The sequence below is a fragment of the Microtus ochrogaster genome, unplaced genomic scaffold (genome assembly GCF_000317375.1).
Source record: "Microtus ochrogaster isolate Prairie Vole_2 unplaced genomic scaffold, MicOch1.0 UNK7, whole genome shotgun sequence".
Taxonomy (NCBI): domain Eukaryota; kingdom Metazoa; phylum Chordata; class Mammalia; order Rodentia; family Cricetidae; genus Microtus; species Microtus ochrogaster.
In genome coordinates, this window is record NW_004949105.1 from 4858767 (window position 1) to 4885219 (window position 26453).

The 26453-nt window shown below is 46.6% G+C and overlaps 2 protein-coding genes across 6 annotated transcripts in view; one reads left to right on the forward strand and one right to left on the reverse strand.

Annotated features, from left to right (window-relative positions):
- The window catches only part of Atp4b (ATPase H+/K+ transporting subunit beta), an 8908-nt gene extending 5771 nt beyond the window's left edge, over positions 1–3137 (forward strand). Inside the window, exons 4-7 of one of the 2 annotated variants that reach the window (XM_005366258.2) lie at positions 502–701; positions 1609–1665; positions 2660–2770; positions 2976–3137. In XM_005366258.2, the coding sequence (XP_005366315.1) occupies positions 502–701; positions 1609–1665; positions 2660–2770; positions 2976–3137 (530 nt within the window). The remainder of the gene's footprint in view (positions 1–501; positions 702–1608; positions 1666–2659; positions 2771–2975) is intronic. The other variant, XM_005366259.1, reaches the window with a different exon arrangement.
- A 9719-nt stretch (positions 3138–12856) lies between these two features.
- Tfdp1 (transcription factor Dp-1) overlaps positions 12857–26453 on the reverse strand; it is a 43160-nt gene continuing 29563 nt past the window's right edge. For 2 of the 4 annotated variants that reach the window (XM_026788800.1, XM_026788799.1), the window contains exons 5-12: positions 23110–23231; positions 21917–22082; positions 21541–21684; positions 21103–21171; positions 20002–20153; positions 19288–19454; positions 18213–18291; positions 12857–14155 (exon numbers count right to left, since the gene is read on the reverse strand). In XM_026788800.1, the coding sequence (XP_026644601.1) occupies positions 14008–14155; positions 18213–18291; positions 19288–19454; positions 20002–20153; positions 21103–21171; positions 21541–21684; positions 21917–22082; positions 23110–23231 (1047 nt within the window). In that variant the 3' untranslated portion in view covers positions 12857–14007. The other 2 variants (XM_013353444.2, XM_026788801.1) reach the window with 2 other exon arrangements.

Below are 26453 nucleotides of genomic sequence, written 5' to 3' on the forward strand. Positions count from 1 at the left end.
CCATGGACAGTGTGGGGCTGGGGACTCGGGATCTCCTCCACAGACAGTGTGGGGCTGGGGACTTGGGATCTCCCAGACTCAGGATCTCCCCACAGACAGTGTGGAGCTGGGGACTCGGGATCTCCCCCACAGACAGTGTGGGGCTGGGGACTCGGGATCTCCCCACAGACAGTGTGGGGCTGGAGACTCAGGATCTCCCCACAGACAGTGTGGAGCTGGGAACTCGGGATCTCCCCCATGGACAGTGTGGGGCTGGGGACTCGGGATCTCCTCCATGGACAGTGTGGGGCTGGGGACTCGGGATCTCCTCCACAGACAGTGTGGGGCTGGGGACTCGGGATCTCCCCACAGACAGTATGGGGCTGGAGACTCAGGATCTCCCCACAGACAGTGTGGAGCTGGGGAGTCAGGATCTCCTCCACGGACAATGTGGGGCTGGGTCTTGGGACCGCCTCCCTGGACAGCTTGGGGCTGGCTGATGAGAAGATGTATATTCTACAGGCTACACCCCAGCATCCCAGCAGGACAGCATCAACTGTACCTCCGAAAAGTACTTCTTCCAGGAGAGTTTTGCGGCTCCAAACCACACCAAGTTCTCCTGCAAATTCACTGCAAACATGCTGCAGAACTGCTCCGGCCTGGTGGACCCCAGCTTCGGCTTCGAGGAGGGAAAGCCCTGCTTCATTATTAAAATGAACAGGGTGAGTGTCAAGGCCCCACTTTGGAGGTGGCTCTGGAGTGGTAAGGAACCCCTCCTCACACTTAACGATGGTCCTGGGGCCCTTCATCATGCCTCACCCTGACTCCATTCATATTCATTATGTTCAGCTCTTAAATACAAGTCTAGAATTTTCTACTCAGACAGTGTCTTGCCAGCCTTATAACTATAAATACTGTATAAACACGACACAGAGCTAATGAAGGAGATCTCTTCACCAGCAGGGCCTTGAGTTGTAGGTTCAGACTGGGAGGAGCTGGGGCATCCTACATGGTCTCCTTCTGCCCCAGAAACAGGAGTCCTCCAGGGCTGGTCCTACAGGAATCACTGGGGCTTCAGTGGTACTGAAGCTGGTGGCAGTAAGTCCCACCAATGCCCTAAGAACAGAGGCACCGTAAGCAAGAGGAAGAAATGCGGTCAAGCTGAGTGGCACTCAGGCAATAGGGGCTTGGGGTCACGCTTCAAGGGACCAAGTGGCAGGTGAAGACCCAATCAGTCTCACTGCCACACGCTCATACACTGAACCCACCACAAGGCTATCCAGCGTGGAAGGGCTCCCCGGAACTGCCTAGTGAGCAGGGTATGATCAGGGTTGCACTGGTCCATGTGGCAGCTGATGCTCTTGCCAAAGGCAGGTCCTGTTCAGAGCTCAGGAGACAATGGCTGAGGCTCAAAAAGTCTAGGGAAGGAATGTGAGGCTTTGGAGGCCACTGAGAGCGGCAGGTAGACCCATTCTGCAGCAAGGAAGGCTGCTGCATATCACCACAGCAGACGCAGACGCTCTGCCACTGCCAGCCGCCCTCCTACACCGCAGTACCCCAGAGCGATGGCTCAGAAGCACACGTGAGTATCCACCTGCACACCGGGGTACATCACAGCCTTTCTTCCAGATTGTCAAGTTCCTGCCCAGCAACAACACAGCCCCCCGAGTGGACTGCACCTTCCAGGTGAGTACAGCTGAGGTTGGGGGAGGGGACCCAAGTTAACTCTGAGCACGTGCCAACTGTCACCTGTCAAGCATTGTCTGGAGTGATAGCACAATGCAATAATGCTGTAGCTGGGGTTCCCCATCACCAGGTCTGTGCAGCACTCAGAGAGCCTGGCATTGATGTGGGTGACTCACCCCCACACTGTCTATAGCTTTTATTTATAAAAATATTCCAGACCACCAACAGTGTTGTTGCTTAATGAGGCTTAGTATGTCTACTTAGGTGGCATTGATCTCTTACAAAATGACTAAGGACAATATTGAATATTAAACTTACCTTCACTAAATGTTTCCCAAGGTTTGTTTATAATGCTGAGCCCTAACTGACATGTCAAAAGGGCACCTCCGGGAGTGATCCAGGGAACATTTGTCTTGCCAGAGCTCTGTCCCTAGGGCGTCAGGTGTGTGTTTGCTCTTCACTTTTGAAATGATTGTGGCCACACACAAGCTGACCTTAGATTTGAGAGGTCATTCATTGTTCCTGGATGAATGTGAGCTACCCGTTGGGCAGGTCTGCCTCCAACAACGAAAAGGAAATGGCTCCCAGGAACAAGTGTTTACACTTAATCCAGCAAAATGCACCGACCCGGAGCCTGGCTTTGGCAAATGAGCCCTTGGTCTTGCCAGCTTTCACCTCACAATGCTAATAAGCAAACACAGTTTCCCCAATCCCACCACTCACCCAGGACTGTCAGATGGAACAAGTGGGGTGGGAAGTGGCTGAGGTTCGGCCTTTTGAGGAACTGGGTCCTTGCCAGGCTCTCAGGCCTGACTATGAAAGCTGACCAGTGCAAGGCTGACCCTATCACTCTGACATGCAAAGTTTTGTTGGGATCGCTGGCACTGCCACCAGTGCTTGGCACACGGTACACACACAACTCACATGTGTACTTGGACACAAAGGAGAACGTGCCCTGGTGCTCCTAGACTCAGCTGCGTTCTCTCCTCCTCAGGAGGATCACCGACATCCCCAGAAGTACCCTGAGCCCCTGCAGGTTGAGTACTACCCACCCAATGGTACCTTCAGCCTCCACTACTTCCCCTACTACGGCAAGAAAGCCCAGGTAGGTCTGTTTCTCTCAGCCCCAATGCGCTTGCTAAGTTACCTAGCAACAGGAAAGCCATTTTCAATTAAAAAAAAAAAAAAAAAAAAAAAGCAAAACAAAAGGGCAAAAAACCGGAAACCCAACAACCGGGAAGGGGCCGCAGGAGGATCAGGAGTTTAAGGTTTTCCCCCAAGCGTCCCATTCCCCTGTACTCCCACTTCAGCCCCATTACAGTAACCCTCTGGTGGCAGCAAAGCTTCTCAACGTCCCCAAGAACACAGAAGTCCTCATCGTGTGCAAGATCCTGGCAGACCATGTGACCTTCGACAATCCCCACGACCCGTATGAAGGGAAAGTGGAGTTCAAGCTTACAATACAGAAGTAAGCAGAAGTGATCTTCCACACCTACTGACGCCCAGCAGGCCCTTCCCTTTTGAGGGTACACCCTCAGCTGGGCAGCGTGCACAGCCACATCCAACGCAGTTCAGCTGGTGACAACCATCTGGCTGGTGACAACCATCTGTTGACACCAGGACACCGTGCTCCCGCCAGCACTCCCCTGAACATCACCAGCTCAGTTATATGTATGTTTCCTTATATGTCTGCAATCCAATTGTAGCTGTGAGGATACCACAGGAGCCCAGAGTCCTGTGACCACTGCAGAGACCCCAGAGTGACCCATCTGTTGGTGTTACTGCCCAGTGATCACCTGTCTTTCCTGAGCTTCAATATGAACTAAGGGTCCATATCAGTGTAACATTGGTCACCCCGGCATGACACATTCCCAATTTTGTGCCTCTGAGACTCCAACCCCCATGCCATAAAAACAAACTATATTAAAATCATTCTTATCCTGTGTGAAAAAGTCATGTCTTTCCTGAGCCGGGAAAAAAAAATTACGAAGAACCAAATGCTCTTTTCTTTAAAGCCTTTGTATGATTTCAATCACAGTACAAGTGTCCTTGACACCTCAATCACTGGGGCACACAGCTCAGAGATGGCTTAAGGTGCAGGGACACTCAGTTCCACACAAACAGCCTGTCACTTTGCCCACAGACCTACCCTGTGACCATCTCCAGTCTTAGCCTCCAAGGTATCAGGCTCTTTCCTTCAAGACACTCACACTTCTTACGGCCTCCTTTGCATCCAAAAAGCCTGCATTTGTCTCTTCCAAGCTGAGATAGAACACAGCACAGGAGGATACAGACACATGCGCACATGCAGTGCAACAGGTACAGGGCTTCCTGAGGTGTAAGACCTAGACATGCATCTACCGTTCTGTGTACCCCCTTCATGTTCCACACTCTGTAGAATATTTTACAGTAACTCGAGGCTCAAGAGTTGGGGGAAGGGGTCATTTTCATTTCCATTAGCAAACAGCGGTTTTCAGAAGCATCCACTGATTCTGACCAAGCCAAGTAAAACATCCAGCTCTGTATTGATTAGGGTGACTATTGCTGTGATGAAGCACGGTGACCAAATTGGGGAGGAAAGGGTTACACTTCCACAGCACTGTTCATCATCACAGGAAGTCAGGACAGGAACACAAACAGGCAGGAGCCTGGAGGCAGGGGCTGATGCAGAGGCCATGGAGGGGTGCTGCTTACTGATTTTCTCCTCATGGCTCTCCCAGCCTGCTTTCTTATAGAACCCAGGGATGACTCCACCCACCATGGGCTGGGCCCTCCCATATCAATAACTAATTATGGAAATATACCACAGGCTTGCCTACAGCCCAGTCTTATAGAGGCATTTTCGCAATTGAGGTTCCCTCCTCTCAGATGACTCTAGCTCATGTCAAGTTGACATAAAACCAGCCAGCACAATTGATCCCTTGTCACTAGACACACAAACACATCACTGTAAACACCTTTCCTTTCTCATTCATCCCTGAGATCTCACATAAGAACATAAACAACTTTAAAAGTTCCACAGTCTTTACAAATGCAGACATTAACTATTCATCTCTTTAAAATATCTCGTCTCTTTAAAATTCCAAAATCCCCTTTAAAAGTTCAAAATCTCTCAACTGTGGGTGCTTGTAAAAATAAAAAAAATGTAGTTAAATGATTTCTTACTTCAAGAGGGAAGAACCAAGGCATAATAACAATCAGATCAAAGCAAAACAAAACTCCCGACAGTGTATATAAAGCAATGTCCGTCTGGGACCCACACAACCTACTGGACTCCTCCAAAGGGTTTCAGTCACTTCTCCGGCTCTGCCCTCTGCAGCACACAGCTTGTCTTCTAGGCTCTGGATGGTTTCGCTCCACTGTGCTGTTATTAGTGTTCATCCCATGGCCCTGGCATCTCCACAATGCTGGTGTCCTCTGCTGCAACTGGGCTGCACTTTCAACAATGGCTCTCTTCATGGTGCCAAGCCTCCGTGAACCTTTCAATTCTGGGGCTTCAACTATTACGGAAGTCACACCTTCTCCAGTGCCCTATCCTGGACTCTCCCAGTACAGCTGCTTTTCATGACCCCGTCATCACTTCAAAACCAGCAACACCTGGGAGGCCCCTACACTACCAAATTCAGCCAGCAGCAGAAGGTGCAACCTTGACCAACTTTGGAACACAGCCTCTGGGTGTGGACTCTGAGGAAACACGTCCCAGAAGATTTCACCTCAGTGGTGAAGGTCTCATCTTACTCATCGATAACCACTTAGCTCCAGCTGACCAGCATCTATTGTTCCAGTAAAGCATGGCTTTTCTCTATTGTTTCTGGTCTCTTGTCAATCACAGCTGATTTCTCAGCCCACAGATTCTTGATTCAGAAGTCCTGGTAGAGTCCCTGTTTCCCTCTGAACCTTCACAAGCCAAGCCTCCATTGTCTACACTGCCCTCAATATTCCTTTCTTTCACGCTCCTACAGAACAGCTCACTGAGTTCTCAACACTCAACAGCTTTTCTAGCCCAAAGTTCCAAAGTCCTTCCATAATCCCCCCTCAAAACAACACGGTCAGGTCTGTCACAACACTCCACTCCTGGGACCAACTGTACTAGCTATGATTACTATCGCTATGAAGAAACACCATGACCAAAGCAACTTGGTGAAGAAAAAGGGTTTTTTTTTTTGGCTTACACTTCCACATTGTAGTTCATCACTGAAGGAAGTCAGGACAGGAACTCAAGCAGGGCAGGAACCTAGAGACGAGAGCTGATGCAGAGGCCACGGAGGAATGCTGCTTACTGACTTGCTCAGCCTGCTTTCTTGTAGAACCCAGGGATGACCCCACCCACAATGGTGGACTCTCCTACATCAGTCACTAATTAAGAAAATACCCTACAAGTGTGCCTTGGATCCTATGGAGACATTTTCTCAGTTGGGATTCCCACCTCTCAAAACTCTAGCTTGTGTCAAGCTGACATAAACTATATAGCATACCCTTTCATGCCTGGCAGTCTTTCCTTCCTACCTACCATAATATGTGCAACTTGACATTTTAAGGGCAGCCTGGGGACATCTGCTTGCTCACACAGCTTCACACCCATTGTCCGCATCTACGCACAGGGTTCCTCATCTCCCTACACCGTCACTGTATCCACCAAGCACTTATTTCACACCCCAAGCCCGGACAACCACTCCACCTTCTGTCTCCTTGTGTCTAACTTTGGGGCCTCATATGAGTGGGACCATATGATACGGGATGCCCCTCTGTATGCTGTGAATATGTTTTATTACCATCGGTTAATAAAGAATCTGCTTTGGCCTATGGCAGGGCAGAATACAGCTAGGTGGGAAATCCAAACAGAACTATGACGAGAAAGAAGGCGTAGTCAGTGAAATGTCAACAGCCTCTGGAGAAGATGCCAGAGCATGACCGGCATACACAGATTATTAGAAATAGGTTAATTTATATGTAGAGCTAGCCAGTAAGAAGCCTGAGCCATCAGCCAAATAATTATAATTAATATTAAGCCTCTGAATGATTATTTCATAAGTGGCTGTAGGGACCAGTGGGCAGAAGAGAAACCAGTCCAAAGGGACCAGGTGAGATAGAGAAAAGCATCCAGTTAGAACCATACAGTATTTTTTCTGATTGGCTGATACTGTCAGGTTTCATCATGTGTCAGAATTTCCTTCTCCATCAAGACTAAAGTTTTAAAATTTTAGTGGGTATTGTCCATGTCTTGTCCTTTATATCCTTTATCGGTGGGCATTTGGGTTATTTGTTCCTTTTTGCTATTGGCGATCAATGGTGCTGTGATCGTAAGTGTGTGATGTGTCTCCAAGTTCCGCGTCCAAGGTTTTCCACATACAGCAAACTCCTGTTTTTAATTCTTTAAGGGACAGACCTCGTGTTTTCCACTAAGGTGACTGCATTTCTCATATCCACCAGCAGGAATTCTATTTCCTGCCTCCTAACCAGCATGGAACAGTTGTTCAGCTTTCTGTTGCTAAAGTGAATGTCTGAGATAAGCCGTTTAGTAGAGAACAAAGGTTCATTTGGGCTCACAGCTGTGGCCTTCAGGTTGACCAGGTTGACCTATTGCCTAGTAAGCGTCTAGTAGGGGCATGATATCATGGCAAGACATAGTAAATGAAGCTTTCCACATTATGGTCAGGAGACAGAATTTTTTTTTCTAAAAAAAATCTCAAATTCCAGGATTCCTCTTAAGGGCAGATCCCCCAAAAGGACTGAAGTCTTCCCATTAGACCCCCCCTCTTACAATCCCCCAGCTTCCCAAAGCGTCACACTAAGGGGCAGCCTGTATGGGCCTTGGGCTGGAAACAGGGCTCAGTTGGTAGCACCTACCTAGCTTGTACAAAGCCCTGGGTTAGAACCCAGCATATATAAACCTGGTATGGTGACACATGCTTGTAATCCTAGCACTTGGGAGTCAAAGGCAGAAAGAACAGAAGTTAATGCCCATCTTCAGCTATGTAGCAAATTTAAGGTCAGTCTGGGATACGGGAAACTATGTCTTAAAATGACAACAAAAAAGAAGCAAATCCACACCCCAGACAAAAGCTGTGAGGGGCCATTACAGATCCAAGCCATAGCGACCTGGCATTTAGAGACTCAGACCATAATGACTTGGCATTTACTCTATTTTCTGCGTCACAGGTCTTCATAAAGTGACGTGGCATCTCTTTATGGTTCTAATTCCCATTTCTCAAATCTTTTTTTTTTTTTTTTTTTTGGTTTTTCGAGACAGGGTTTCTCTATAGCTTTGGAGCCTGTCCTGGAACTAGCTCTGTAGACCAGGCTGGTCTCGAACTCACAGAGATCCACCTACCTCTGCCTCCCGAGTGCTGGGATTAAAGGTGTGCGCCACCATCGCCCGGCCCATTTCTCAATTCTTGTGTCGAGTACCTTCTCATGTTCTCAGACCACTGCCGATCTCCACAGAGAGGCACTGAACCACAGCCTTGCCCATTCTCCACCAAGCGCTCTGCTTGCTACTGTTCCGTTTTAAGGGTTCTCTCCATTTTATATACGACTTTTTTCACAGGGTTTGCATATATCTCTTTCATCCTGTGGTGTGAGGATTAATCTGTCACCTGGAGGAGACTTAGAATCACTATAGAAACACTCTGGGGTATCTGTAAGCAGTTTCCAGAAAAGTTTAGCCGGACAGAGAAGATTCACCCCAAATGTGAAAGATGTCATCCCATGGACTGGCATCTAGACCTAAATAAAAGAAAAGGGGCTAAGGACAAGCATTCATTTCTCTGCTTCCTGATCACAGATGTGGCGTGGGCAGCTGTCCCGTGTTCCTGCTGCCATGCCTTCCCCACCATGGTGAACGGCAGCCTCACACGCTGCGAGCAGACATTAGCTTCTTTAGGTGGATCTTTGTTACGTGTTTTATCACACAGATGAGAAAAAGGAACTAATACCTGTGGGTGAGCACTTCTGTTCCAATGCATGCTTTGCTTTTTTTTCTTGAGGCTTACAACAGTGTTGTTTTTCATCTGATATCTTTGGTGTCATAAATTATCGCCAAATCCAACACTGTAAAGTTTTGCCTTGTTTTCTTAAGTTTCATAGTTTTAGATCTCACATTTAGGTCCATCTTAGCTTTTTTTAAAAAAAATTACTTTATGTGTGGGTGTTGTGACTGCATGTATGCCTGTGTACCATGTGGAAGTCAGAAGGCACGAGATTTGCAGGAACTGTAGTTACAGATGGTTTTGAGTTACCGTGTGGGTGCTGGGAATCAAATCTGGGCCCTCTGCAAGAGCAGCCAGTGTTCTTAACTACTGAGCCGTCTCTTTAGTGCCCTTTGACTTTTTAGATGGCGTTCCGCCAATCCTTCACTCACTTGCATGCAGGTACTCAGTTCTCCCAACACCATTTGTTGAAGAAAGTCTCTGCTTTTCCCCACCAGACAGCCCAAGAACACTTGCTCAAGCGTGTTTTCTTGCTTTGCCAGTCCTGTAGTCTGTTTGGCTTCCTGCCCATACCAGCAGTAGAGTCTGAAATTAAGTCTGAGGGCTCAGTTTTATTCACTTTCAAGACTGTTTTGCAAATCAGAGTGCCTTGAATTTGGGTGGGTCGTCCCTCTCCACAAATCCCACTATTAGGATTTGGGTAGGGATCCCGAGGATGTTCTCTCAGCATTATCTTCTACACCATATGGAATGTTTTCATAAATTTCTGTTTTATAGAGTTCACCAAGTCTTTCATTTCCTTGGGTAAGTCAGTTAAGAATTTTATTCTTTATTATACCAGTGTAAATTTATCTTTATGTCCTTTTCAGATTTCCTCTGTCACTTTGCCTTACTATCCAAATGTGAACCGTCCTCCTCGTGTCTGGATTGAGTGTTCAGTCTGCAGCTGTGAAGACTGGAAAGGTGATAACACTTGGAGGTAGAGTCTAGCTGGAGAAGTAGGTCACTGGGAGCATCCTTTGAATGTTTCAGCTGATCCCCAACCCCACCTATGCGCTAACTTCCTGCCAGTGTCTGTCATGATACTCTTTACTAAGGCCCCATGATCAATGGAACCTAGAATTATGGATTCAAATCTCCGAAGCCAAGCCAAAATAATCTACCTTTGTGTTATTCTGTTATTTTGGTCGCAGTTTGATGGCTAATCTTGCTTATCAACTAGAGCGGATCTGGGGTCGACTAAGCAGATCTGTGAGCGTGTTTCTAAGGTGAACTGTATGGGGGCCCTTCCCCTATATGTGGTAGCCCAGTTATAATGTCAGAGGAAAGAGCAGTGCTATGAGTTTCCTCCTACTGTGAGTGCATCTACACTGTATCATCCTTTACTGACAGCAGAACCCAACCTCCTCAGCCTTTCTCCAGCAATCCTCCACACCTCCAGCTCCAGAGGGGATTGCTGATGCATTCAGCATTGGGAACTACTCCAGCAGGTAAGTAGCCACTGTTGGGGATTACCCAGTCCACGTTATGTAAATCAATCTAGTAAATCCGTTTTTGCAGTATGTTCGTTCTATGGGTTCGGTTCCTTTTGAACCACGAGAGCTATACAAAATTAAGGTGCTTTCTTGCATCTGTATTAGTCCTAAAAGTATTTTAGTGGATTCCTTTAGATTTCTGATACGTAAGATTATATCATCCACAAATGGAGATTTTTTTTTATTTTTTTACTCTGACTTCCCTGAATAGAATTTCTAGGACTATGTTGAGCAGAATTAATAGTGACCCCTCGCCATGTTCTAATAAGTACCTTACCCTGTGTATCACGCTCAGAGGCCATTCATTCATGACCTCACATCTGTTTCTTTCAATATTTGCTGACCATCAAAAAGGTTACTGAATTTTGTAAAAGGCCTTTTCTGCAGAGATGAACATGTAGGTTTAGTTGTTGGTCTCAATTATATAGCGTGCACAGGAGCTATTTTTTCAATGCATTAGTCTCTTAAGTTATGAAAAAAAACATTGCAATGCTAGCAATGTTTTGTTGTTCCTATGTTTGCATTGTGTCCTTCATTTTGGTTTCTGGTCACTGTTTAGTACCCTTATAATGAGATTTAGTGCCCTCTTCTGGCCTGCAGGTATACATGCAAGCAGAACACTGCATACCCAATAAATTCTTAAAAAAAAAAAAAAGAAAATTCTTTTTCTTTTTTTTTAAATATTTATTTATTATGTATACAATATTCTGTCTGTGTGTATGTCTGCAGGCCAAAAGAGGGCACCAGACCTCATTACAGATGGTTGTGAGCCACCATGTGGTTGCTGGGAATTGAACTCATGACCTTTGGAAGAGCAGGCAATGCTCTTAACCACTGAGCCATCTCTCCAGCCCCCAAAAAAATTCTCGACTGGCAGTGGTGGCACACACCTTCAATCTCAGCACTCGGGAGGCAGAGATAGGCAGATCTCTGTGAGTTCGAGGCCAGCCTGGTCTTCTGAGGAAGTTCCAGGACAGGCTCCAAAAGTACAGAGAAACTGTCTGGGGGAGGTACGGCTCTTAGGGAAGAAAGTCCAAGTTGAAGCAGAGTCTTACTCTGTAGCCTGTCCAGTGACAGGATATGAAACTGAAAATCAAATCCTGAAAAAAATCTTTACAATTTATTATTGTTTATGTGCATGATTCCAGAGACTGCTCTCAGGTCGCCAGGCTTATACAGCAAGTGCTCCATGGGCTGGCAGGACTCCCGATGGATGTCCTATTGCTCTTCCCAGCATTCTCAACATATCAGCCTACTGCCTCGCAGCCTCACAGATGGCAAATGTCTGGATGTTCCTGAGGAATGCACACATGTGACGAGTGAGTTTCTATTGCTGTGAAGAGACACCATGATCACAGCAACTCATAAGGAAAACGTTTCCTTGGGGTAGGTTAGTTTCAGAGGTTTAGTCCATTACCATCATGGAGGTGTGCAGGCAGACACGGGGCTGCGAAAGTTGCTAGAGTCCTCCATCCTGCAGGCCACAGGGAATGGTCTGAGACAGTGGGCGGTATCCTGAGCACAGGAAACCTCAAAGCTCGCCCCCACAGTGACAGACCACCACTAACAACGTCACATCTCCTAATAGTGCCACTCCCTATAAGCTTATGCAGACCAAACTACCACAGTTCTTTTAACATTACCTTCTGGAAAATTCGTCCGTGAGAACACAGCCTCAGTTTACTTGGAACGTGTTTCTTGGATGCTTCACCAGGGGGCCTTTCACGGCTTGAAGAGTTCAGTCACATAGAGTTCTTCACACACTCCCCGCCTGTCAGAGCTGTGTTCCTTCTGTCTTTAACGTTTTTTCTCCTGTTCCCTCAGACTGGGGATTCATCAAGTTTGCTAATTCTACTTCTGATGCTACCTAGTGAATTATTCCAGTCCATTCTGCCCAGGATTTCTTTCTAGCCTCTCGGGCACAGTGTCTGATCTACCGCTTCCTGGAAGTGCAACACCATTTTCGTTTTCCTAGTGTCCTCTTTCTGCTGAAGACAAGACAATTAAATCTGTTCACAATGTCCAGAAAGTGAATTCTATTTCCAAGGTTTGCTGTTCTGAACTCTCAGCTGTGGGTTATCTGCATTCGGGGTGGATCAGCCAGAAATGCCACCCACAAGCCTTTTCAAGTCAACTCTGTACCTCTTTCCCTGGGCATGCCCAGTCAACTTCCCAAACAGAAGGTTGCTTTTTAATGTCTGAGTTTTCAGTGTCTGGAATCCCAAAGGAGAAAAGAAAAATGGAGGAGAGGGGTGGAAAAAAAGGTACCAACTTTTAAATCTAGTCAGCCAAAGGGTAGAAGAGCTTGAAGACATAGTGAAGCTCCAGTGTCAAGAACCTCTTGTCTGTACCTATTTCAAACAGTCCTTAAGTAGTTGTATCTGGCAGTTTCTACCAGTGCATTTGTCTAGGCATGAAGAGACTGCTGGTATACCCATTCCTCCTCTCCAGAACGCTCAGTCTTCAAGTATTTTTGAAAGTCAAACCTACAAAGTGAACCCTAACTTTCAGGATAGAGGAAAAGGTCAAAGACCGAACCTCTGTACTTGGGCACCCAGAGAAGGTACTCATGACCCAATTCCCGCTTCATCTCCTTTCCTCCTTCCTGACCTGCCATGCCTGGCACTGGAGGGACTGTGAGGCCATGAGACATACCAGGACGCTGCTGCTGAGCTGGTATCCAATTCATCCACTCACGACAGTCCTGAGTCACACAAACACAGAGCCTGTTTAAAATGCCCATGCACGTTTTATTAATAAAACTAACAGTGCCGAGTTAAACAAGTCAAACAATTAAAGTCTCTTTATATTCCATAAAATATTACAGAAAAGTTTATTTGTGTTTCAATAAAAAGACTATCATTTTAGAACAGGCAGCTAAGAGCAACTGTGCAGTTAACGAGTTTTTGTGAATAAATTTTAAGAGACTATTGCCTGTCCTTAAATTCCTTTTTCTTTTTATAAAAAAAGAACTATTAAAAATGATTGACAAATTTTGACTTAAAAAACTGTTAAAACATTCTCTATGTTTAATTTCAACTTTATAATAGATTACAGGAAGATGCTCATGAAACAAATACAACATTTGTTTCAGTACACGTCTTTAAATGATAGACTTATAAGTATGTAAACAACTATATAATAAAAAGTTTCCAAACGTAGCCTGTAAGAAATCAGGCAAATTTACCATAAGCAAACTTTCTAGACAATTTCCATAGCTGCACCAGCGTGGCAGTAAACTTCTTCCAAACAAAACAAAAACAAACAAACAAGAAAAACTACTTTGCAATTTGTTGTTGCAATAGAAAAAAAAAGTGTACAAACTTGATGGAATTACAACAGTCAATATAATTTAAGGAAAAATAAAGTCATAATAAGACGTATGGCGCTTAATGTTTAAAAACTAGAGCTTTGCTATTGGCTTGGTTCTTTGGACACCGCATGATTTAACAAGTGAAAGGAAAATTCACCCTGAAGTCTGGTAATTTACCACCTGGGTGCTGGATGCCCAGGAAGGGTAGCATTTATTATTGTCACTGGTGTGGGTGCAGTGCAGTTTCCTCAGCAAACCCAGCAACAACTGTTGAGGGGCAAAATAAACTTCAAACAAAATAAAAAAGAGAAAGAGAAAGCGCAAAAACACAAAATCCTAAAAGTAAATATGGGCTCTGCATCAGCACGCTGGCTTCAAAACATCTGCAACACAGCTCACACCATGGCGGGCACAGTCCTTACTGGAGGTGCACAGCTAACCCAACAACTCATGGATATCTTCTTGGAAGCAGGCCAAAAAGAACAAAAAGTCCCACTTTAAGTTTTCTTCTCTAGTAATTTTTTCCTGAAGCTGAATTTGAAGAAGGGGTCTACAGGCTGAGTAATCAATCCTCCTCGTCGTTCTCATTAAAGTCATCGTCGTCATCATCATCCTCCCCAACGTACGAAACAGGGGTCTCTACCCTGGAGCCGCTGTACTGAGACCCATTGGAGCTTGTGGCCAGCATCCCATCTGCACCATTGCTCAAGTCACTGCAAAGACAGACCCGTCAGTGGGGAGAAGCCCGTTCTGTCCATCCAAGAAAGGCTGGATATGACCTTAAGAGGTGGTGGGTTTTTCCCTCCCTCCCTCCCTTCCTTCCTTCCTTCCTTCCTTCCTTCCTTCCTTCCTTCCTTCCTTCCTTCCTTCTTTAAATTACAAGGCAGAAAAGGAAATTTTTGGCCATCTGCAATATTAGAACCCTAATCTGTAATAAGCTTCACTCTGCTTGGGCTTCCTCGGCCCACCCTCTTTAAACATGTAATAGTATAGTGCCTGGTCATTAGACCTCACATGAGATCCCTGAGATACTAAGGTAGGAAAAAGAATGGATTGGGCATCAAACACCAAACAAGGAACAATTACCTTTGTAAAGCACAGGGTTCATTCCCTAATATTTACCTATCTCTGTCTCTCACATACACTCAAGCCCTAATTTCTCTCTCTCTCTCTCTCTCTCTCTCTCTCTCTCTCTCTCTCACACACACACACACACACACACACACACACACACACACACACACACACACACATTCTACAGCAACATGGGTCAGAACCGGGAGTCACCACATATTTAGCGCAGGCTGAGCTGAAGGTGCTTATCAGTTAATGGAAAGTCACAATCATGGATCCTAGAGCTCTGACACTTGTCAGCACTGTACAGGAAACACTAGCCTTCCTTCTGATGGGGAACTACATCTACAACGTTTACCATAGCAAAACTACTCTGAGGTGGTGAAGAACAGTCAAAGCCGCAGCTACCCTTTGGGCTGTTCCAGTAACTGCAGGAGACCTACATACTGTGTGCTAAACAGCACAACACCAACACTGCACTCAAGACAGGGCCAGGGCTTCATTCTCTCAATGTGAGAAGTGGGAAACCAGGAAAGGTTAGACCAAAAAAAGAACCAATGGTCAGCCAGATGGTTCAATGGGTAAAGACTCACAACTTTGATACCCAGAACCCACATAAAGATGGAAAGAGAGTCAACTTCATGAAGTTGTCTTCTGCCCTCCACATATTTAACACACACACACAACTACAGAGAAAACACATTAGAACACACTCCACCTCAAGCAATAACTGTTGTTAAGCACATTCTCATTCAGCTCAAACTTCAGGACAAGAGCAAGAAAAGCTGATCTCCGAGAGCTAGTGCATTACAACACAGGAAACCTCAAACACAAATGTCACTCGCGCTGTCACCCCAAAAACCCTTGGAATAACACGAGGGTGTTCACTCACACTATGGCCTCAATTGACTCCAGCAACACCTATGGCTATTAACTTCAAACAATTCTGCAATTAAATTTATATCTTATTAACATTTAAGCATAACTTAGACTGTACCTACAACATAATAAGCAATACTCATTATTTCCTTGTTCAATTTCACTACAAAGGCCATCTTAAGGCTATCTCTAAGTACACCACTCACCTTCTGAAATTGCTAGGCCAGATGATGGCTGGCATGTTTAAACAGTGAAGGTCCTCCAATAACACAGAGAATAAAGAGATGCGATGTTGGGGAATATTATTTTCAGGTGTGTGACTTTGGTTTATACTTCATTTGTTTAATTCTGTGAAGCTGTGTTTCTGTGCCTGTCTAAAACACCTGATGGTCCTAATAAAGGGATGAACTGACGTGGAATTCCCCTCTGTATGCTGTGATTACCATTAATGTATGAAGGAACTGCTTTGGGCCTTATAGCTGAGCTATAGGGGAACAGAGCTAGGCAGGGAAAACTAAGCGGAATGCTAGGAGAAAGGAGGTAGAATCAGAGAGAAGCCATGTACTCTGCCAGAGACAGACGCCAGAACTTTAACTGGCAAGCCACAGCCACGTGGCAATACATAGATTAATGGAGATGGGTTAAATTAATATGTAAGAGTTAGCCAATAAGAACTAATGGGAACTAATGAGCCAAGCAGTGGTTTAAATAATACAGTTTCTGTGTGATTATTTCGGGGCTAAGAAGTCGGGAACTAACTAGCGGCCTCCTCCAACAACGAATGGCTAATAGCAAGGCAAGAGCAAGGATAGGCAAGGCTAGCAGGCAGAGCATATAAATGGGAGAACCGAGAACAAAAAGAAAGAAGAGCCAGAGAACGAGGAGAAGAGGACACCAGGGGCTAGACACTTAGCTACATAGCTAGCCACGGAGAAAGAAGTACAGAAAGGTATACAGAAATAGAAAAAGATAAAAGCCCAGAGGCTAAAGGGAGTCGGATAATTTAAGAAAAGCTGGCAAGAAACAAGCCAAGCTAAAATTGGGCATTCATAAGTAGTAGGCCTTCATATGCGATTTACTTGGGAGCTGGGTGTCAAGCTCCCCAATAAGTCAAGAGTAAAATATCACATAATAATGCAATAAAACGCAAAGTGTTGGGCTGTCTGTCACATGAGGATCTGAATTGAGATCACTAAAACCCATGTAAAGTCAGGCCACAAACGTTAGAGACAGCTCAGAGGTTAAGAGCACTGGCCACTCTTACAGGGTTCCTATCACCCTCTTATGGCCTCCACAGGTACCTGGCATGCATGTGGTGAGCAAACGTGTATGCACAAAACACTCACATACCATACAAATTTAAATAGTATTTTAAAGAAAAAGCCATACTCAGCAGTAACCCTAGAACTAGGGGGCCAGAAGGTAGAGACAGGCAGATTTAACCAATCTGTGAGCTCTGGGTTCAGTGAGAGAGTTTTAAAAAATAAGCAATAAAAGAAGATATCCTCCATGTGCACACGTACCTACATGTGCACACATGCATACACACATAAAACAAAACACTACTGCCCCAGGGAAGCAGAGGAGCTGTTGTCAGTTAGCTGGAAGAAGAGTCCGTTTTGTTCAGGGATGTGGGCCCCAAGGGCTACCCACGCCAGGCAGATAATCCCACACCCATGCACACTAAGCAGACTTAGTGAGTGTGAGGGAGAGAGGGGTCGAGGGCAAATGATCATATGCAAGGATATGAAGTCAGGAGGGAAGAGAGGGAGAACAGAGGAAATTGGTGGGGAGGAATGATGGATGGATTTGATCAGAATGCATTGCATGCATGTATGAATGTAAGTAAAATACTTTTTAAAAAGAAGAAAAACAAACCCACAAACCAACAGTAGGTTTTGACCAGGTATGGTATGGAGAGCTGTAATTCCAGCACTGGGGAGAGTGAGGCAACAGGATGTTAAGGTCAATGCCGGGCCTGGCTGTATAGTGAAACTGTCTTAAAGGGAAAGGGGGGTGGGGCTAGGAAGGTATTGCAGTAAGGTAATAGTGCTTGTTATGCAAACCAGATGAACTGAGTTTGGTTCCCACAATGAAAGGAGTAAACAACTCCTCAAAGTTGTCCTCTGACTTCTACACAAGTACCATGATGTATACTAACACTCACATACACACAATAGCAGATTTTTAAAAACTGGGGCCAAAAGCACTTGCCACACAAGCCTGGAGACAAAAGTTTGAACCTTGGAACCATGAAAAGGTGGGAGAGAACTGATTCCACACATGCCCGCATACATCATATACACAAACACGCAAATAATAAGAATAAAGCAAAAGTGTTTATAAATATAGTATACAGAAATAGGAAATAAAATTGTATACACACTATATCATCAGATATATTTTAAGAAAATAGCCATTTAAAAAAAAAACTACTAAAAACAAAACAAAATACCGGTTAGGTGGTGGCGGCACACGCCTTTAATTCCAGTGCTCAGAAGCAGGTGAATCTCCAAGTTTGAGGCCTGGTCTACAAAGCAAGTTCCAGGCCAGGACTACACAGAGACCCTGTCTCAAATCCCCTCCCCCAGATAAACAAACCCCCAAAGAAAACAAAACCTTTGACACTTTCCCTGCTGAGGACAGCAGGACATGCACAGGTTTGTAAGTCTGCCCCCACCTTACTATCAAATACTAAAAAAACCACCAACAAAACAACCACATAAATCTATATATCCATGGGGGGCATTCTGCAGGGATAAACACTGTGTCCCCGCCTATCTGACACAGTAGAGCTACCCCACCCCCAGTTGTCACCTGGCGGAAAGCCTTGTGCCATTGGATGTAGAACCTGTTGTTGTGACGAATACTCCACCAATGGATCCCTGAGCCATTTCTAGAAAGAGAAAGAAGCAAATGAAAGTAAAACTGGGAAGCCTGTACTTGGGAGGAAACTCTCTTAGAGTTCTGGACCAGCCAGAGGTATACAGTAAGACCATCTCTAACAAAGAGAAACTCCTGAGACCCAATGTGCAAGAAAGAAGCAAGGCTACATGACAGCCACAGCTTGGGGAGATCCTCGAACACCCTGACTGGTTGCTTTCCACACCCTCTGTAATATGAACCAGGGCGGCTGGTTCCCAGGCAGGCAGGACAAGGGCAGCATGTTCCCCTCAGGAGGGGCTCCCAGTGCAGCTCTGTGTGCCAGAAGCAGCCGAGGGCAGAAAGAGAACTAACAGCACAAGTGCACAGCATCCCCTTACAGCTGAGGCCCCAGAGCTCTACAGGAGCTGAAGGCAGGGCCCAGGCCAGGTGTCAAGCCTGCATCTACTGCTCTGCTGCAGGACAGCTGAGTGCAGGCAGGAGCTAATGTCCCCAAGCCTCAGACAGGGCAGGACAGATACTCATGTGGTCTGGGACAGAGTTCTTAGAACATAAGGAGACCCTGACAACAATATCAGAAAGCAAAATCACACCATGCATTTTTGACTGTTGAACACGATCTTTTTTTTTTTTTTTTTAAATGAATTACCACTAGGGTATCACAATGGTGTCATGACCTGAGCTCAGCAAAATCACTAAAAGCCCGGGAATGGACAGCCCTACTCCACACTATCCTGACTAAGGGAACACCAGTAGCTCACAAGGCCATTCTTGCTGCTGGTTATAAGGACCAACTGACAGCCTTTGGAGTGCGTCAGGCCCATTACCTCCATCCTCCCTCAGGAGACAGATTCTCACTCCATAACACGCCATCATGAAAACCACAAATGTCGCTTGCAGAACCTAACAACCACGTGTCCAGCAGGTGCCACACCAAAGAGACCGATGTTCAGCCAAGTACTAGGGATGTAGCAGGTCACATCATGGCCAGTTACAGGGCACAACTGACCTGTCACATATGGTTCTAGAGCTTTTGGTACCAAACTTCTCGCCACCTTGAGGTCTTCAGCAGAACAGTTCCCCGATTCCAGCCCGCATGCCATGCCCATGCGCTTGAGCACCTCAATATCGTCATGGATTTCAAACGTGTTGTCGAAGTTAAACAGATACTCAAACCTGTGGGGGAAAGGTACTGTGAGAATTAGGGGCCAGTACTGTAGGTGGGGACAGGCAGCAGTTCCTCCCCACTACCCTCCACATCCTCCATCCCAGATCCTGTAACTGAACTTCTCCAAAAAAATTTGAACTAGAGAATGAAAGACAAACCATTGCATAAGTCTGCAAACTGATGTTTTGCTCTAGGCATGGCACTGAGCCTGGACACAACACTGCCTGCACATCACTTGGCAGGGACACACTACCTGCACCTCACTGGGTAGGGACACAACACTGACTGCACCTCACTGGGTAGGGACACAATGCTGTCTGCACATCACTGGGTAGGGACACAACGCTACCTGCACCTCACTGGGTGGGACACAACACTGCCTGCACATCACTGGGTGGGACACAATGCTACCTGCACACACATTCTTGCTGCTGGGTCATAAGGACCACTAGAGAACACAAATACTCTAACTAAGCAGCCTTAAGGCTGTCATCAATGTATCCCAGAGTTTGTTCCCTAAGAGGACTACACTTGGAGGACCCATTGAGGACGAACTTGTCATTGGAGATGCTGCAGTCAATGACGGTCTTCCTGCTGGTGTTCACAATGATGAAGGGCAAGTGGATGACAGAGTTGGGAGGAGGTGGCCGGCGGGCCTGCTGCTCGGCTTGGCGGTTCCTCTGCACCAAGTTCTTGAAGGCAATTTGCTGAAAAAGACCAACAGGGCCCCCGGGCAGATGTCAATACCAGTACCACAATCACTGTCCTTCCTGCAGACAGTGGGAACCTGGGTGATGAGAGATCAGCTTTAGCAGTTCTGACATCTGCTGAAAGTCTATAGGGGACAAGGGGCACAGGCAAAGCAACTACACAGGCAGAGGCCCTGATCCCCATATGGTAAAAAAAAATTCAACCTTGGCAAGTAAGGGCAGGAAATAGGGAGTGGTTGGGCCACTACCTACCCAGCCTCCTTTTCCTCTGGGAAGAGAATCCCTGATTTCCCAAATCTTCTTGGTACCTGAAATTGGCCTCCACACAGGGAAGAGCTATGTCACCAAGCACTAGGTCCTGAGCACCACTCCTTCACCAGTCACATTTTAGGTAGTTAAGATAGCCTTGTGAAGCCAGGCAGTGATGGTGATACCTTTAATCCCAGCACTCAAGAGGCAGAGGCAGGGAAATCTCTGAGTTCAAGCCTGGTCTACAGAATGAGTTCCAGGACAGCCAAGGCTACACAAAGAAACTGTCTCAAAAAACCAAGAAGATGGCCTTGTGAGAGGCTAGGATCATGTTGGGATCTCCAGCTCTAATTACTATGTGTCCTGGATACCTACAGTTATCCCAGGCTGGTGACCAATGACCCCCATGATCAGTATCATCACTTGGTCTCCTGGAAGGTCCAGCCTGCTCTGCCATAAGCCCTGAACACACCATCTTCTCTAGATGGCCAAGTCCCCACAGTCCCAGGACTACTTCACATGAACATACAGCCTCAACCACAATGTCCAGGAGCTGTCAAAACTGACATCTACAGAGTCCATGGCATGCCTACGAGTGCTTAGACACACTTGCTTGGTCAGTCTCTCTGGGAACAAGACCTGTGTGGCCAACAGCCTGCTTCCAGAGGGAAGGTGGGGTGCCCAGATGGGCCACTACCTGCAAGATGAGCTCCTGGAGCTGTGACTGCTTCTGCTTGATCCTCTCCAGCCTCCGCTGCCTCTCTACCTGCAGAGAGAACAGTGAGGAGGGGTTGCCCATTAGCAGGCAGACTGACAAACTGCACCTGCCAGGCCATAGGCACTAGCTTACCAATGGCATTGGCCACAGAGAAACAGAAGGCCAGTGCCCCTGCAACTTCAACATTACACTTGATCCTTTCTCAGGGTTGGAGGGTTATATATTTGTGTACACACACAACGACAACAGAAAAACTCATAAATAAGGATTGGGAATTAAGCTCCCTGCCCCACAGCTATATGTAAAAACTGCCTGGCAACAGAGGCTAATAAACACAAAGGGACTCCCATGACATCAACTCAGCCACCTGACATGGCCCTCTCAAGTGACAAAGAACACCTATTTTAGGCTGTGCACCTCTAGGTTCTGGCACTCCTGAGCTGAGTTGGTGGGTAGGCCGATCCACTTGATTTCCTTCTTCTCCTTGGAGATGATGTTCATGGCCATCAGCACATTTAAGGCATCGTAGACACGCCGCCGGATGTTCTTCTGGTCATAAGCCTAGAAGACAAAGCGAGTCTTCTTGGTGACCTGATGGCTTGGAAATTAACATTTGAAGTTCAGACCGCATGCATGTCCCAAGGGGAAACTCCTGATCATCCTCTGTGACACTGGTCTTGCAGATGGCCCAGGTTACTTCTTATACCGAACCAGGAATCTTCAGCATCTACCTACCACTGCTTCAACTTGAAAGGCTGAGCAACCCAAGTCCATGTACTTCCAGAATACTTACGGACTCATTTGGTAGGATGTGGTTGTCAGCAGCGCTGAACTCTGCAACCAGCTCATCAGCCACCTCATTGTAGGAGGTGGTCCCTTTCCTCTGCACCTTCTCACACACCTTCATAGAGAAATGCCGTAGGCCCTTTCCATTCTTCTCACCTTTCCTGTTCCGCTTCCTTTCAAACACCAGAAAAATAGACACTATTAGTAGTCATAGGAGCCGATGTGAATCATGACACTTGCAGAGAAAAGGCCCAAGGCTGCAGAGCCCCCAGAGGCCCATTGTTCCCACAGCCCCACCATAGGCGGCAGGGACTCCGCCCTAACACAGCAAGGACACTGGTAAGGATCAGTGTTTTTCAGGTCAGAAAAGAACATATACAAGGCCAGTTCACACACCTGTGCCTTTAAATGTCAGGGAAGATGGACAGACATCCGAAGGGCAGACATCAGCATGGGTCTGATCCGGACCACACACTAGGCACCACTGTTCTAAAGACGTCTGCTGGCATCAGATCATGGCACATTTTAGTGTAAACTTAGGAATTTTCAGGGCTAATTTCATCAGGCTACCATGACCTAAGGCAAGTGTTTAGACTGACGGGCACGTGATAACAAGAGGAAACCCTGATGTGAGCGTGTAGTCAGGGAGCACACCAGATGTGTTACCTTCACTAAACCACACCAGGAACAGTCACCACACCTCCGGAGTTTTGGGTACAGGCGATTTTAAATTAAAGCAACAGAGACATGGTTTCACAGTCGTGTGCTTTTAAGAAGGGACACAGTGGTAACCTTTTAAAGACAACCACTTCACTTCCACGTCTGCTACTCTCTCAGTGGCAGTGCAGTCCCGAGGGACCATCCACGGGATAGTCCTGAAGTCGTACATAGAAGTCAAACCCTGTGGCAGTAGGTAAAATCTGCACACTTATTCCCAGCCTCAACAGTGACAAGTTTCAAAGTGGTTGTGTCAGAGTAGAGGACAGTGTTCTCTTCTTTGTGGCCCAGAGCTCCAAATCCCCCCAAATCGTCGCTGGCAGGAGCTAGGCTTGCACCTTGCCATCTAGCCCAGACAGGGATGAAACGAGAGCTTTGAACTCTGTGTATTCAGGCACGCCCACTATAGACCATGTGACCATGGCCAGATTCAGAAAGAGGGAACATTCTAGGTAGTTGCCACCTAAGGGTGGGAGTGCTCACCCAGCAGACCAAGGTGAGGAGTCAGACGGCTGGTTCTGAGACACAAAGTGAGTGTTGGGAGTGTGTGGGCTTCCTACCACAATAGTGTTTGATGCTGCAGGTCTCTGAGGCGTGCCAATCACCTACAGTCAAAAGAGAATTCAGAACAATCAGACCCCTCCCCTCACATCATGGCAGTGCCATTTCTGTCACCTGTTTACGTAGGTAGTCACTGCAGCACCTCACCAGCTGTGGTGAGAAGACCGCAGAGAAGCAAATGTCCCATGGCAGCAACACGGGAAGTACTGACCACTATGGCTACAGCTGCTCTGCATACAAACTATGCCCATGAGCTCAGACAACTTTCCACTTAACAAAAGCATCAGGAAGCCTCAGTCAGGTGGGCAAGCTTGAGAAGACAGAGAAGACCAGAGTATTAGACTCTGGAGTGGACAAGGCAAGTCTCCCATGGCAAGAGCATGTAATACCCATACCAAGAAGGCAACTTACTGATAGCTAGTTTAATAATAGAACATTAACATATTTCTGGCTTATTTACTTCTAATGAGATAGACAAAGATAAAAATGTCATCTAAAGTATGAAAGCAAACAAAATTGCAAGGACAGACAGCAGGTCCCTCCTCCAGTCCCTAAGTGACAGCAGCCTCTGTCTAGGCTGAACTGGTGCTTGGCTGTCTGTCCCGCCTATGTCACTTCTCTGCAGTTTTTCAGGGACCCCAGGGTTCAAAAGGGACAGGGGGCTCCCTTGGTCACACACAGCCAACAGTCTACCTGCTCAGGGGTGATGGCTTTGGGGGTCATGGTAACCAGTTCTACCACAGGATTGAGGTGCCGACCACTCTTACAGCACCCTGCTGAGGATTCAGCAATGCCTCCCTCTGATGTCTTTCGGTACAAGGTCTGCTGTTTTGGTTCCCTCGGTTAACAAACAAACCTTTTCTTCTGAAGACAGACACTGTCCTATACAGACAACTAATGTCTCAATATGTCAGAAATCTTGCTACATACATAACTCTAAGTCAAAAAACCTCTGGTAAATCCCAAACTACAAAGTGACCAAATTCTATGGGGATACTCCCACAGGGGCTGATCCCAAATAATCCTCCTTTGCCTAATCAAGGTGTGGGTACACTTTGGGAGCACTAGGTCACTGTGCTGGAAATGTTGGGCACACAGGAAGGGAAGTACATCTTGGCTCGCTCTCTTAGGTTGGTCTAGGGGACCCTCCCCATCCTCACAGACGACAAGAGCTTCATGCTGCCACAGGCAGTGCTTGCTGGTCACGTTCGCACATCCCACACGAGCACGAGAGCCGTACAGAGTCCTGGAGCTCACGGCCGGGAGGGACTTCAGTCTACTCTGCAGCAGGAAGAACAACAACCCCTGGGAAGACACACAGCAAGACTCAGAAGAGCCAAGGGTCACCTGCCTGCATCTGGCAGCTGTGCTTGTGCAAGAGGGCACTTGTATCTGGCTTACCCACTGCCCACAAGGAAGTTGCCAAATGACTAGGTCTGAAGAAAACTGGTTCCCAGCTTCAACTCCTCCACACAGTAGTTCTTGAATTGCTTTGCCAAGGAGGGTCGGGAGCCCCTGCCATAGGCAGCCTCACTTCTCACTGAGATCTACGTCCATCAGGACACACAGACACACGCTTGCCCAGAGGCCCTCTGCATGTACCAGGTACAGCACACAGTGAGCTCCCCAACTGTCGGGTACACACATCTTCTCTGTGGATCTGACAACAGAAAGAAGCCAGGCTGTGCACAAAGAAGAGCTATCTACCCTTGGCATACACATGTTCCAGCCTCCGTAAGTTTGTGCACAGAATATTTGGCAAATGCTCCGTCAGCCCTGTGTGCCCATGCTCTCTGCACATGTGTGCACACTGCTTAGAATAGGCTCTGGTTCTGTGTACACATGCTGCTGGGATCAGAGGCAGCAGAAATAAGTTCAACTGCAGCAGTGGGAGGCCATGGAGGCAAGAGAGAAAATGGGAAGCAGACCAAGGAAATGTCAGCAAGTGGGATGAGGAAAGAGGCATAGGCAAGAGGAGAGCCAGATGCCCAGGCCTTAAAAGAAACAGAAGAAAACTGGGTTGTAAAGAAGCAACTCCCTGCTGGTATGGCAAGATAAAGGCCTGCAGATAAAGCCCCAGGGAGCACAGTCATTTGGGAAGGAAGTGGGTCCCATTATTTTATCTGCACCCTGACACTGGGAGCAAGGACTCCCCTTGATGTGCACATGTTTCATATCTGCATACAAGTGTGTGCAGCATGGTGGTGGTGGCGCGCACACACCTTTAATCCCAGCACTCAGAAGGCAGAAGCAGGCAAATCTCTGTGAGTTCAAGGCCAGACTGGTCTACAAGAGCTAGTTCCAGAACAGGCTCCAAAGCTACAGAGAGAAACCCTGTCTCAAAAGAGAAAAGAAAGAAAAAGAAAAAAAGAAAAAGAAGAGAGAAAGAGAGAGAGGATACAGCTCAGCAATATGCTGCTTACTTTAAAACACACGAGATCTAGGTTCAATCCCCACCACTACAAAGAACAAACACTCACCTACCTACAGCATGTGAGCCCTGACACAGTACTATATTACAAAGCATAAAACAGCAAACACTGCACTCCTCCAACAAAGTTCAATTCCAATCAGATGTTGACTTTAAGATCAATAAAGCTTAAATAACCTCATATTAACTTCCTCCCCACCCAGTGGGGCACAAATTTTGCAAAGATAACTTGCTCAAACTCTCCGTGCAATGCTCACAGTAGGAAGAACGTTTTCTTCTCATTGCTGAGAAGAACCCAGATCCATACCACAGGGTTGCAGAGTCCTTAAAACTCAGGGCTCTCCCCACATACATGGCGCTTACAACCCCAATGCTTCATCCAGGCACTAAGGAAGAAGAGGCAGAAGAAGATAAAGCTCCGGGAACACGACACCAGCCTGGGCTACACAAAATGATCTCCAAGCCAGCCCGTGGTACATAATGAGATCTCACCTCAAACAAAACAAAAACAACGATGGGCTTGAAAGATGGCTCAGTGGTTAAGAGCCAAGTGTTACTCATGCCAAGGACCCAAGTTTGATTCTCAGCACCCACATGGTGACTCACAAGCTAACTCTAGTTCCAGGAGATATGATGTTCTCTTCTGAACTCCAAGGGCACCAAGCACAAGTGGTACACATATACAATGTAGCCAAAATACTCATAGAATAATTTTAAATGTAAAAAAATTAAAAACAAAAATAACAAACACTCAAATCACTGAAGACACATAGAGGACACCAGTGAGTGTAAATACTGGCACATTCCAAGTAAAGCTGAAGCAGGGAATGACAAG